Source organism: Rhinichthys klamathensis, unplaced genomic scaffold (assembly GCF_029890125.1).
Source record: "Rhinichthys klamathensis goyatoka isolate OS25496 unplaced genomic scaffold, OSU_Roscu_1.1 h1tg000557l_1, whole genome shotgun sequence".
Classification (NCBI taxonomy): Eukaryota; Metazoa; Chordata; class Actinopteri; order Cypriniformes; family Leuciscidae; genus Rhinichthys; species Rhinichthys klamathensis.
In genome coordinates this window covers 2354531-2368045 of record NW_026607025.1, presented here as the reverse complement: position 1 = coordinate 2368045, position 13515 = coordinate 2354531, and the positions used below count along the sequence as shown (strand labels likewise).

Here is a 13515-nt window from a genome sequence, read left to right as displayed (position 1 = left end):
CAGGGCTTTTCATGCTATCTTATTGTCTTTCATTAAAGTTTTGTTGTGCTGTACGTATATTTGTACTGATGCACTTATATGTATGTCGCAAGCGTTTTTAATTAAATTTGCTGAATGTTATTACGAACATCACCTTTTATTTAGTGTCCTGTGCCTTTAATGCTGATGCGTCTCCAGTAGCGCCTGTGGCTCCGTCCATTCTTTACGCGTTTCAAACTCTGATTGGCTCTTCAAACCTAGACAGACACAAGCCCGTCCAATCAGAATCCGTTGGGTTGGGACACGTCACATATAGCAGCGTGCGCTTCCAGCGGCTGTTCTCAGATCAGTTTGAGGGGGTGTATGTTCCCATAGTGATTATACTTCCTTATCTGTTCCTGGATCAGTTATAGTGCTCAAATCCCGCCCGGGTTTGATCCTAATGTCTGGGGCGCAGCTTAAATCTCCTCCCCGGATGCCCCAGAAACCCTAAAACACAGTCATCGCCACACACACAGTTTTTTCGGGTCGTTCATGGTGCGGATCTGCGAGAGGAGGATGAAGTTTTTGGTGGCAGTCACATTGATCGTTGGCTCGGTGATTTTCCTGCTTTTCCCGAGCGGATCAGAGGCGGATGAGAAGAAAAAGGGACCAAAAGTCACGGCTAAGGTACAGAGACGCTGCGCTACATGCACTGCAACATTGAATCTGGCCTATCGGATACAAATGATGGAATTCGAATTTCTAATGTTGCGTTCACACTTAAATTCAGCGTGCTAGATTCGTGGAGCCAGTTTCTTTTTGCTTGCAAAGTATCGGTTTTGCGTTTTCATTTGCATTTACCAAAGTTCATTGGTTTTGTGCAAAATATAACATAATAATAAGGTCGGTAACACTACACAAATGTTTCATAATTTAATGTTGCGTCAGTATTTGTCACTTAAACCGTAGTCTGATGATAAGTGGGGGGTTTGTGGCCTCTTGGTGGAGTGGAATTCCTATAATATAATGCACTGATTTTTGATGTACTGGTGTAACTCTGGATTTGGTGGGTTGTTTTCCCAGGTGTACTTCGATATCAGGATTGGAGATGAGGATGTAGGACGGATAGTTATTGGACTCTTTGGAAAGACTGTCCCTAAAACGACGGAAAATTTCCTCCTGCTGGCCACTGGAGAGGTGAGTGTGTCTTTCCACTGGGGGTCAGTATTCATGAATCACAGTCAATTGAGACTAAATTGTGTGATTCCGATTTCCAGAAAGGATTTGGTTACAAAGGCAGCAAGTTTCATCGGGTGATTAAAGACTTCATGATCCAGGGAGGCGATTTCACCAGGGGAGATGGAACCGGAGGTATTGAAATACTAAAAAATACTTATCTTTGTTACCATTTATGATGTCATGAGATTAGAACTAAAAGTCATCAGCCCAATATTACGAAAATTTGGGGGTTTGATGTCGCTCAAATGTTAAAAACGCCCAATAAACTGATATTTCTAACACCTCTGTCTGTCTTTATGTAGGTAAGAGCATCTATGGAGACCGTTTCCCTGATGAGAACTTCAAGCTGAAGCATTACGGTCCTGGTTGGCTCAGCATGGCCAATGCCGGCAAAGACACCAACGGCTCCCAGTTCTTCATCACCACGGTCCAAACGCCATGGCTGGACGGCAAACATGTTGTGTTTGGCAAAATCCTGGAGGGTCTGGTGAGTATCTCCACTTCGTCCGTCTGTAGAGACGCTCTTCCTTAGTTATTTACCTGAACTTAACAGTCAGGAATCATATAGAAGTGCTTTACTCCAGAGAATTGTGCTAATTTTGAGTTTCCCTTTGTCTTCAAGGATGTTGTGAAAAAGATCGAGGGCACGAAGACCGATGGCCGAGATAAACCCCTCAAGGACATCACTATCCACGACAGCGGCAAGCTCGAAGTGGAAAAGCCTTTCGCAGTTGCTAAAGAGTAATTTAAGTTTGAAGAAACAATGGGACTCTGGGTTTAAGGGGATTTAATTTGGTGCCACTAGTTCTAGTGGAAAGTGAGCGCTTGAGTGCGCGTGTGTGTGAGAGAGTGTGTGTATGTGGTTATTGGAGCTCCGCCCCCTTCGTGGGAGCGTCACACACCAGTCCTGATCCGCAGAGCGGCACATCCTGGGTCCAGTTCTAACAGGCATTCCAATCGGTCCGGTTTCTGACCCACTTCAACCTGCTTTTATAATCAAATCTTCAATAAAGGATCCAGGTTTTCTTAATGCTGTTGTCTCGCTTGAATAATTCCTTGTTTTTTTGACCAAGAACAAATCAGACACTCTTTATTTAACAAAAATACTCTTTTAAAATACAGACAAATGGCTTGACACAGTCAAAATCAGTGATCTAAACCATGGTTTGAAATGTGAATTTCATGATGAAATGTAAAAGTTTTTTTTTTTTTACAGAATTTTAAAGGGAAAAATATATGAAAAGAATGTTTAAATATCTCATTTATAAGACCATAAAGATTTGTCTGTGACAATTAAGCACAAAACCAAATAATATAGTAACAAACATTACCAGCACAACTGTTTTCAACATTGACAATAAATGGGTCTTGAGCTCCAAATCAGCACAGTTTTATTTTAAACTAATATTTCACAATATAGTGAAATATTTTAATATAGTATAATATTTAATATAGTAACACATCGTTTAAAAAATCATTACAACTAATTATACATCATTGTAATATGTAATTAATATATATTTATGTTTGTCCATCATATAATTGATGGGGCTCCTAAAAAAAAAATCTTAACTATTTTCTTAGATTTTAAGATTGGAAAATGGCCTAGACCGTTTCTAGACGAGATTCAGTCGATATAAACATGCAAAGGCAGATTTAGACAGGTGGAGTTGCTAGGCAACACTGCAGCGATGCACTTATGTTCTCCGTGACTCTGGCAGGGACCTGATGTCACTTCTGTTTATGGTAATGATGGGGATTCTGGGATACACGGGCAGCTCTGGTGCACAGGCGAGGACACTGGGTTTACCACAGCTCTTCTTGAAACTCACTTTGACGTCTCTGGGGTACATACCCTGCAGGACACCGGCCGCCACGATATCAGGGAGATCTGTGAGGGGGAAATGACCACAACACACAGTTTCCCAGGATGGTTTTTGAGTGTAAAAAAGACATTTCTGTAATGAAATCACAACAATCTCCCAGGTTTACCTGATCTGGATTCAAGCTGGTAAGGGTCTGCCGAGAAACCAACTACTCTCTGATGGAATGACTGAAATCTATAAAAAGACATCGTTCAGAGAACATGAATGCTGTTTAGAATAAATTAGAATCCAAATGTAGGTGTAATAAATAAGCAGGCTAAATGAGATGAGGATGAACACACCTGTATCCTTGCTCTTGACAGTCATCCGAGTGGTTTTCACTGAAAGGACATTAATAAGTTAATATTGTTATTCATTTCCTTAAATAATATTGCTCTTAACTATTAAACTTTTAACTGTTTAAATGATTTTCCTTAAAGTCCCCATATATGCTATTTTTTAAATGTTCCTAATTTTAACAGGTTTGCATGCATTAATCATAAAAAAACCACACTATTTTTCTAATAAATAAACACTGCAGCATCAGCTCTCTTCTCAGTGTCTGAAACGCTTTGATAAAGGATTCGGTCTCTCTAAACCCCTCCTTTCTGAGAGTCTACTCTGCTCTGATTAGTCAGATGGTTCAATGAAGACCATAATCTGGCATTATGCAAATGTGTTACAAACATAGGTCCAAGCGGGAAATAAGACTGAATTACTTATGAATCGAAACGGTTCTTCCTTTTAGGAGACAATAACTCAATTTATCAAGCACTCTGATCTATGAAACTTTGAAGGCAATATGCGAAAAAGCATAATAGGGGGAGTTTAAAATGTAGAGACATTGATAGATTACACTGTGATCTGGTATAAACACATACTCAGAGCTGCAGGTCTTGCTCGCTGAATGAAAATGTTTGACCTGCAGGAAGTCCAGGAGCTCTTGAGGAACAACATCATTCTGATACAGAATCACCTGCAATTGGCAGCCAATGAATAAAACATTACAACATCAGTGTGACATTATATTACAATGTTAATATATTTCAATATATTTGATATAATATTTAATATATACAACAGTTCAAAAGATTGGGGTCAGTATGGATGTTTTGAAAGAAGTCGATCTCATCAAGGCTGCATTTATATGATCAAAAAAACAGTAATATTGTGAAATATTATTAAAAAAAATTAAAACAAATTGCTGATATGATGCTCAAGAACCATTTATTGTCATCAATGTTGAAAACAGTTGTGCTGCTTAATATGTTTGTGAAAACCGTAGTACATTTTATGAGGATACTTTGATGATTAGAAAGTTCAAAAGAACAGCCTTTATTTGAAATAGAAAATGATTATAAATGACTTTCTTTACTGTCAATTTTAAACAAATTGCATCTTTGCTGAAAAGAATTCTTTCACGAAGAGAAATTATTGAACAGTAGCCTATGTCTAATAATAGAAAGCATACAATAAGAGTATTTATTCCACATCATTAATATACACTAAAAACAAAACAATGAGGGGTGAAAATGATATATTAGGAGGAATAGCATACTACTCGTACTATATTTGTGAAGTAGCCTATGCTGGACGTAGACTGTGACTGTGTGTTAAAATGAAAATAAAATAAAAGGTAATTATAAATATGAATAAATTATATAATAGCATATAGGGTGGGTCTCCACCTGGATGTAGTCTTCCAGTTCCTGTTGTCTTTGCTCCAGTGGTTTGGTTCGCAGGTGCTGGTTTCTCTTACTAGGGAAATCGGGAGCGCGCACAATCTTCTTCAGCTTCCTGTGAAGCGTCTGAAAATCACTGTATCGCCGCAAAACAAAGTGTTTCCTTCCATTGAAGAGAATCTCCACCCTGAAGAGCTGAAATACAAGAAAGTTCATATCACAAAACCTGTAAACGATTAAATCAGACTTCACTAAAACTAAATAACTACCACGAGACAACACATAGTGCAGTGATGATTCTTGACCAGCAGGAGGCGCCAGTGCCTATTCTCCAGCATCAGTGCGCCCTCTAGAGCTCGGATGTGCTCACGGCAGGTTACAACAGCAGATATTGGCAATTATTAGTCAAATTCAAGTTTTCTTTCCATCAGAATTAATTCAGAAATTCCAAAGACTATCCAGTGATATCCAAAGACTATCCTCATCAAAAATAACAGTACAAAAGTTTAGTCTTAATATAGGTTGTGTAAATTTACACAGGTTAAATCAGCACAGGTGTGGCAGTTCTTCAGGATCACACCCTCTTTACAAAGACTCGTGGGGCTTTATTGTCAACAACACAAAGACATGTCAATGTGACATATCTAAACCTTTCATCTCCAGAGATCCTGACAGAACAACAGTATTTTTACTGGTTCTATCAGCCATTGAGCTCCATGTGAGAGATATTATAAAAATTCATGTGTATTGCGAATGGGAAACTGCTATATTAGTTTAAAAGAAATAGTAAGTATTAGTATAAACCTTGCAGTATGCAGGTGAATAGGCTACTGTATTTCACAATACACTGATAATTTGGTCAAACTGCTAAGAGAGATGTTAAAAATGACTTGTTTTGACATGAGGTCATGTGACGACAACTGATATGTTTGAATGGTTTTGATTACTCATAGCCAGAATTCAGTGTATACTACACTAGTACTCTATTGCCAGTAACCTTGCTGTGTGAGAGCAGATCTGAGAATTAGCAGTTTCCCGTTTTCCAACCATAACAAAGGAACACAGAACATTCAGTTCCAGCTAACATTTCCCACTGTGAGCTCAATCTTTCGCTTCTCAATACCTCAAATATTTTTTCTCTCCGAATCAGAGGTAGAGAGAGAGAGAGAGAGAGAGAGAGAGAGAGAGAGAGAGAGAGAGAGAGAGAGAGAGAGAGAGAGAGAGAGAGAGAGAGAGAGAGAGAGAGAGAGAGAGAGAGAGAGAGAAATAAAAATAAAATGATTGTTTCTCAAGCATGTTTTGACAAGTCTGTGCTCAAGCATGCTCAACACAGTGATGGGAACTATCTATGCAGTGTTATGATCAGCTCAGACTAAAAAAACTCAGGAAATGTAGAGCTATTTAAGCATTTAAAAGCATTTAAACCTGTATGACACAAAAGCAAAATATTCACACTGCTCTTTTCCTTACAATGAAAGTGAATACTGTCAAACAATATGTTTAAAATAATATGCAGTTATTTATAAATAAATATACAGTATATGTATTATACATATAAATGTGTGAATAAATTATTTAATATATAAATAGAATTAAATAAATATATCATATATTAAAATATGAATGCTCTTTTTCTTACAATGAAGGTGAATAGGCTGTCAAACTAATCGCCTTTAATTTATGTATAATTTGTATGACTTGGAGTCCATATATACTACTTTTATGATATTTAAAAAAAAAATGTATTGGTGCATGGCAGCCTCAGTCCCCTTAATTTTCATTTTATGGAAAACATTTAACAGAAAAACTCACATAATGGCTTGGGGGGAAAAACTCGCATTTAAAGTTTGGAACAACATGAGAGTGAGCAAATGATGACAAATTGTCATTTTTAGTTGAAATATCCCTTCAAATCAGGCAATTCTACACAATTAGCCGTGAAATTCTAGTACACCGTCTACAGAACGTATACGTCTTTGTTCTCGCTGAGCTTTCTGGGTAAAGTGAGTTAGTGCAGGCGGGTGGAGAGAGCATTGGTTAGCCATGCCGAGGACACACGTCTGTTTCGGGCACTGTATGTGTGTTTTCAGATTTAACCCCAGTTTCTCCCTCTCTCGTTCTTATAGAGCTCTCATTGTTGCTGATGTTCAGAGCCGGATACTTCCGCTAGGACGAAGAGCTTCTTTCGCACACACAAATCACTCTATTCATCTTTCTCGACTGTGACCTCTGACCTCCGTTTTTCTGAAGTTCTCCAGTTCTCTGTGTTCTGAGATGTTTTCATGGCCTACTGGATCTGACAGGTGTGAGTGTGTGTGTCGGGCATTACGGCTTTGACTGACATCAGCATGTTGCCGTGTGGTTTGCGATTCAGCTGTTCTACTTTTAGCAACTGCCCCCGTTAAAGCCTCTCGTTCAGACAGACTTCTGTCCGCAAAAGCGCCACCATTTCTGATAGGTCATACAGAAAACACAGGATGTGAGAGAAATGCACACGTTCTAATTCAAAACAGTCCAATATTAGAGTTTGCTCAGACGATTCGACTCCATCTGATCTGATAAATGCACAAAAACTGCGTCGTTTTAACTTGAGGACACCAAATCTCAAGTTAAATGTTTTGCATGTTTTGAAAGCACAGTGACTCTCTTTCCTTCACTCTTGGCTGGGTCGGTTCTGTTGCAGCTGGACTTCACACGACACACTGGTTCTAGTATTTCAAAAAGACACAAGACAGCGCAATAAACTACTCAAATAATCCAGGATTAAGAGTAAAATTCAATATTCAGAAAAACATTTAGATCTTTCGTTTAAAGAGGCCATTATGCCCTTTATAAAGTCTTGATTTTGTTTTTTAGAATAGGTTTTCATGCTTGAATGTTCAAAAAACGCCTTTTTTTTCGGAGCGTCTATTTACACTAAGTCCAAATAGCCCCAATAAGGGACAATTTATTGATTTAATCCATTAAATAAATAATATAATAATTTACACTGTGTTATTATTGTATACTGTTAATGTACAACAACACTGAGGTGCAAATAGCACCTCTCTTCCCAGTCTGTCAGTAACGTCAAAGCCTCTTAAACAAGGCAAGCCTCCAAGGTTAGCGGAAAAATCGCAACGCCTGCTAACGCTGCGCTACTGAGGCAAGGAGAACAGAGGCTGTTTTTTTAATGGATGTCAATGGAGGAAAGGCTTTTTTGTTTTTTGGATTGATCTATTTTTAGAGTTTACACCAAGAATAATTGGTGACAGGTATAGTTTACGGCACTTCTCATTCATTTCTATGATATTCGCAAACGATGATTGACTGTCGCACAACTCTGAACGAAATTCAATGACGTCAGTGCTGTGATCTGATTGGTTATTAAAGCACACGTGATCCAAGTTGGCCGTTACACTTTCTCCAATGGTAGCGCCACGGACCCTCGTATCTCCTAATAAGACCATGGCTGTGTCTGAAATCGCCCCCTATACCCTTAAATAGGGCACTATTTGAGGGGGCAGCCAGTTGTAGCGGTGTCCGAAACCACAGTGGACGTTATCGAGTGCACTCATTCAATCCCAGAATGCACCGCAATAACGAGTGTACAAGGCTGCGTTCCAGTCCAAAATTGCCATGCCCTTCACTCGCTAACTTCCCTCCGTCTCGTTCACTCGGATGTACGCCATTGCTTATGTTGCACGAGTGCCCACTACTGGCGGAAACTGCAATGGGCTGAACTGGAACGTCCTAAGCCCTTGATCACTTGGAATCAGCCATGGAGTTGATTTATAATTTAAACATTTTTTCCGTCTAAGAATTTGTTTAATGCAGCATCCAAATGTGTATAGGTGTGTTTGGGTTGTTTTAAATTGATTTATATATATATATATATATCTTAGAGTTGTTTGTTGTGGTTGTGATTAGACGAGATTTGTGGTGATGTCACAATCGTACTGCATTGTGGGAAATATAGGTGCTTGAAGTGTACATATGAAGTAGACTCGCTCCCTCGGTCTAAATCGAGGGAACGAGTGTCTGTCCATACAAACTTCCCTCGTCCACTTCGCGAAGTGGGACGCACTTCAAAATGGCGGCAGGGATTCCCCCGAGGGGAAGTGCTTAGGGAAGTTCGCAAGTGCATGTCTAAAAGTGGACTGGAACGCAGCCCAACTGATGTACGCTAAACGGCTATAGAGAATACCCATAATGCACTGAGGGTCATGCTGAATGAATTCCCAGAAGACGGCGCCTGCAGCCAACCAGGCCTCAGCCTTTTTATTAATCGTAAGCATTGGGCGGGAATTATGTAAACGAGGAATATTGTGACATGTTCCTTTGCAGAAGAAAACTCAAGACTTCAATGGAGCCGTTTTAGGGAGTTCACGGCGACAATGATAACTCCCTTTAGAGCAGTGTTTCTCAACCTCTCCTGCAGGGACCCCCTGACAGGCCATGTTTTTGTTTTAACTCTGAAATAGCACACCTGATTCAAGTAATTAAAGGCTTAATGAGTAATTAGAGTAGGAATAGTTCAATTAATCAATTAGTCAACTACTCAGTAAGCCTTTAATGACTTGAATCAGGTGTGCCATTTCAAGGTTAAAACAGAAACATGGCCTGTCAGGGGGTCCCTGCAGGAGAGGTTGAGAAACACTGCTTTAGAGGGACTTTGTAACATTGCAGATCTTTTTCATGCTCAAACAGCAACAACACACTAAAGAAAGTTGAAAATGTATAAAAAAGCTGAGATGAGTTGAGATGTTTCAGACCGTCCAAAACCTGTTGCGTCATCAAACATGTTCTGTCATATTCCTGCTCCATTCATTCCTACTGTCAAGTGTTGACAGTAGAATTGTGCATCTCTATTCTTAAGAATTGCATTGGCTATTTCGTCATTTTTCCTTAGGCGCTAAAATCCGCTGAAGACACACCTTAGCACTTAAAGGGCATATTGCAGGTTAGAGGACCCAACGAGTAAATGTATAGAAAAACAATGTAGTAATTAGATTTTCTTTAAAATATACTTATAAATACGTTACATTGGCTTCTGGAGTCGTTTTTGTGAGAGAATTTTACTTCCGCATCTGAAAATGGGCGTGACGGTCGTGACGTAACGGGCGGGAGAGCGGTCGATTCAAACCATTCAAACAACAGGAAAACAATGGATCGCAATGGCATTTCGGACTTACTCGTATGACAGACCACGGACGACAGCCTTACAATTATGAGCCTGCTATGCTGCTGAGAGAGCAGGGACAGGCCAGGATTAAATGTTAGACAGAACAACGGTCAGAGGAGACACACATTATTGCAAAAGTATTATTATAAAAAAACTTGTGTGGAGTGAGTGTGCGCAGCCGCAGTTTATTGCATCACTTAATCGCACGTATTTTTGATTAGCCTAGCTGTCAGATACTGAGTAAACATTAAAAGAACAGGCCTATTCAATCTTCCCTGGATGTTTTTTTAAGAAGAAATTAAATAATAGCAATCAGGAGAATGGAAGCAGCAATAAAAAAATGAGGACTGTAGTGCTGTCGGCAAAACATTATACCACTGCAATAAACACTGCACTGCAACAAAAAGGTAAGGCATATGTGTTTTTATATTTAATGCTGTTCACTGTGAGTTTTAATTAATAGTGTAATAGAGTTAACAGAGCATCGTTCATTCTGTTTGGTAAAATGAGGTGTATATCGATTATTACCATCGTATCAGTTAATAGCAAAGCTATTATTGGTCATCTAGGAGTATTAGATTTTACCATTATCAGAATAAACTATATAAGCTTTGATCAGGCGCGTATGTCATGCTCATTAATATCCGTCCAGACTAACGTTACGTAATATAACTTAGCTCATCGAGAGACACATAGATATTTTTATTCCTGATATACACGTTTTTGTTCCTCAGATCTGGTGTACGCTACACACGATCGCGTTTTTGGAAGCCGATGCGGAAGAGAAATCCTGTCTCTACAGCTGCACACACCGCACACAGGCACGATAGACAGCACCGTCCCTTTTCTTGTTAGGAAACCTGACTCGATGTCCTGACAGGCCGGAGTTTTTGCAACCTCCACAAACACAATAATTTACAATGATGACGATGATAAATTAAAATATAAAAACTACCGAAAACACTGATTCACGACCGCTCTTACTGACTTTTTTTTTAAATTCGATGCCACAAGAACAAGAGGTTTTACATATTCACAATATCACATTAACATTAGCTGCCAGGAATAAAAAAAAAAAAAAAAGTTTTACATAAAATCCTGTGCTTTCAAAGCATTACATGTTTTCATTGCTTTTTTGTTTTTAGTTTGTTTGTTCCAAAAGATGTACATATAATGTGAAGTCATTTATAAAACGTGAAAAAAGCCCAATCCTTTTTTGTACATGGTATTTTCCTAATGAAACAAATAACTGTATAATATGTTGTTCTTTACATTCCAAATTGTCATTCTGAGTATAAAAAAGCAAATTTACCCGCTCTACTGAATACAAACCTATCTGCGCTACTGAGGCTCCCTCCCTCTGGTGACGTAAAATGACGCGATGCTGAAAAAAAAAACGGGTTTTACGAGCAGTCGAAGAAACGCTCACTTTATCTACTAAATGTGTGCCCTTATGTCGTTTTAAAACATTTTAAATCCTGCATTACCTTTTCATATGGTATTTTCATACAAGGTTAGATATTAATTTAGATTTTTTTTTAACCTGCAATATGCTCTTTAACGAACGTGTTACCTTATATTATATTGCATTTAAAGCATCTACTGTGCTAATAATAATACTATGCTCGTAATTGTTTTTGTTGCTTCCTAGTAAACGCAGAACACAATGCAATGCAAACAAACCCTCTAACAACGTTGAGACAAAAAAATAATAATAATAATAAGTGCACAAAAAGTAGCCAGAGTTGGAAGGTCATCATTTCTGCATTGTTACAACAAGCAACGTGGCTTGCAATAGTAGGCTACAAACAGAACATGGCAGCAACTTTGCCACAACATAAACGTGTCTGTTAAATTGATACATTTTTCTAACTTTTGTTATACGTGTATTTAAAATGAAATGTAGCTATATTATAATAAAACAAATGACAACATGACGTCACTAAGTTTACAGTGCACCTTCTTGCAAACTTATAGCCTACCTACTACAGAATATTATGACATTAATACACTACATAATCTGAAATACAAGGGACTTTGCAATAACTTATCACAGTTACCATAGTTTCTGCAAAACTATAGGCTAGTTGAAAATGGAACAAGATATTACATAAATAGTTTGAATATCTAATTATTTCACTATAGTTTTACATTAAAACAACTGTAGTTTTGCTGCACCGGTGGTTACCATGGTAAGTTTATGCAATGGATTGAGTAATAAATTATTTTTTTTAGCCTTCAAAATTAATGACATACAAAAAATCACGTGCAAAACCGTCAAACTCACGTTCGAGCTTTATATTAGCCTATTTCAGTCCTGACTGAGGAACCACAAATCAGTAAGTTTCTGTCTGACTTACTTTACGCAACTTTCCCGTCTCGTCCACTTCCCTCATGAGAGACGGAATAAAGACCTCGATGACTGGAGACACACACTGATGATCCAACATCCCAAACACACACAGATCACAGACTGAACTGAAGATCAGCTTCGTGACGTGCTTTGATCAATCCGCCGTGGATCTCTCCAGAGTCCAGAGCTCCTCCTCCAAACACACACACACACACACACACACACGCACGCACAGCTGAGAGAAATAAAGCCATTCATACAGAAGGATATGCTTTTTGTGGTTAAAAAAGAAGACCTTAGCCTACGTAACAGTGTTAAAGACCTGATTAAATGTATACTAAATTAATTAATTAATTAATTCGCATTAAAGAAAAATACAATTACCAATACAACTCGGAGTCGGTAACCAACTGCCAGATGGTAATTTTTTTTTTTTTACATAAACCGAGGGATTCAAAAATATCAATGACATAATGTTGTCATCACTGGCCGCGTATGCATTTTTTGTCCAATCAAATGCTCTCTAAAATGAGAATGTCCCGCCCTCTAATATTGCCAGCGAATCACTAGTCAACACTGTGATGTAAGCTAATACCTATTCCCTATTAACAAATTAGTGTCTCACACATTTTTCACGTGTGTTTTAGAGTTAAAGGTAGAGTAGGCAAGCATTAGAAAGTTAGCGTGGAAAGCACAAGATCCCATCCTCCCTTCAGAGTGTCTCCAAAGCCACGCCTCCTCCGGAACACACGAACGCGCACAGCGTCATAAGACAAGAGACGGCGTTAAATTACCTCATGTCTCAAAGCACAGTACAATAATAATGTAAACAACTTACAGAGCTCTAACTTGTACCACCGGACTGCTACAGGTTCATGATAGTGTTGAACATCACGGGTTGCCATCTTGTAATTAGGGTTATGACATGTTGTGAACGCAGCATAAGCTCTTGTTTTGGTTCAGGAGGAACTGTTAAAGGCGACTGCTGTTTGTTTGTGGCACTTGGTCTGTCTCTGATGCGTCCCAATTCAGAGGCTGAATTTATTGGAATGCAATGATTGGATGAACATTTTTTGGTCATGATACTTCCACAAAAGATATGTAGGCCTACATGTTTTATCGAAGAAAAAATTGGTTTATGAAAAAATTGCCTATACCCTACCTTTGAACATTGTTTCTCTGGAGATTATACAATTATAAATTCTTCAGACATGTGTTTTCTAAAGATCTAGAGAGTTATTTTAGGATGTT

At 38.5% G+C, this 13515-nt stretch overlaps 2 protein-coding genes across 2 annotated transcripts; one reads left to right on the top strand and one right to left on the bottom strand.

Moving 5' to 3' along the window:
• The first annotated feature begins 444 nt into the window (after window positions 1-444).
• ppib (peptidylprolyl isomerase B (cyclophilin B)) lies at window positions 445-2230 on the top strand. The gene is made up of 5 exons (XM_056239237.1): window positions 445-648; window positions 1045-1158; window positions 1239-1332; window positions 1503-1687; window positions 1823-2230. Exons 1-5 carry the CDS (start codon window positions 514-516, stop codon window positions 1943-1945), a joined length of 651 nt encoding a protein of 216 aa, XP_056095212.1. The 5' UTR covers window positions 445-513; the 3' UTR covers window positions 1946-2230.
• Window positions 2231-2741: 511 nt separating this feature from the next.
• Window positions 2742-12449, bottom strand: snx22 (sorting nexin 22). Its single transcript, XM_056239236.1, has 6 exons — window positions 12272-12449; window positions 4754-4942; window positions 3947-4041; window positions 3368-3406; window positions 3193-3260; window positions 2742-3091 (listed from the first exon to the last, which is right to left on the bottom strand). Exons 1-6 carry the CDS (start codon window positions 12359-12361, stop codon window positions 2898-2900), a joined length of 675 nt encoding a protein of 224 aa, XP_056095211.1. The 5' UTR covers window positions 12362-12449; the 3' UTR covers window positions 2742-2897.
• Window positions 12450-13515: the final 1066 nt, after the last annotated feature.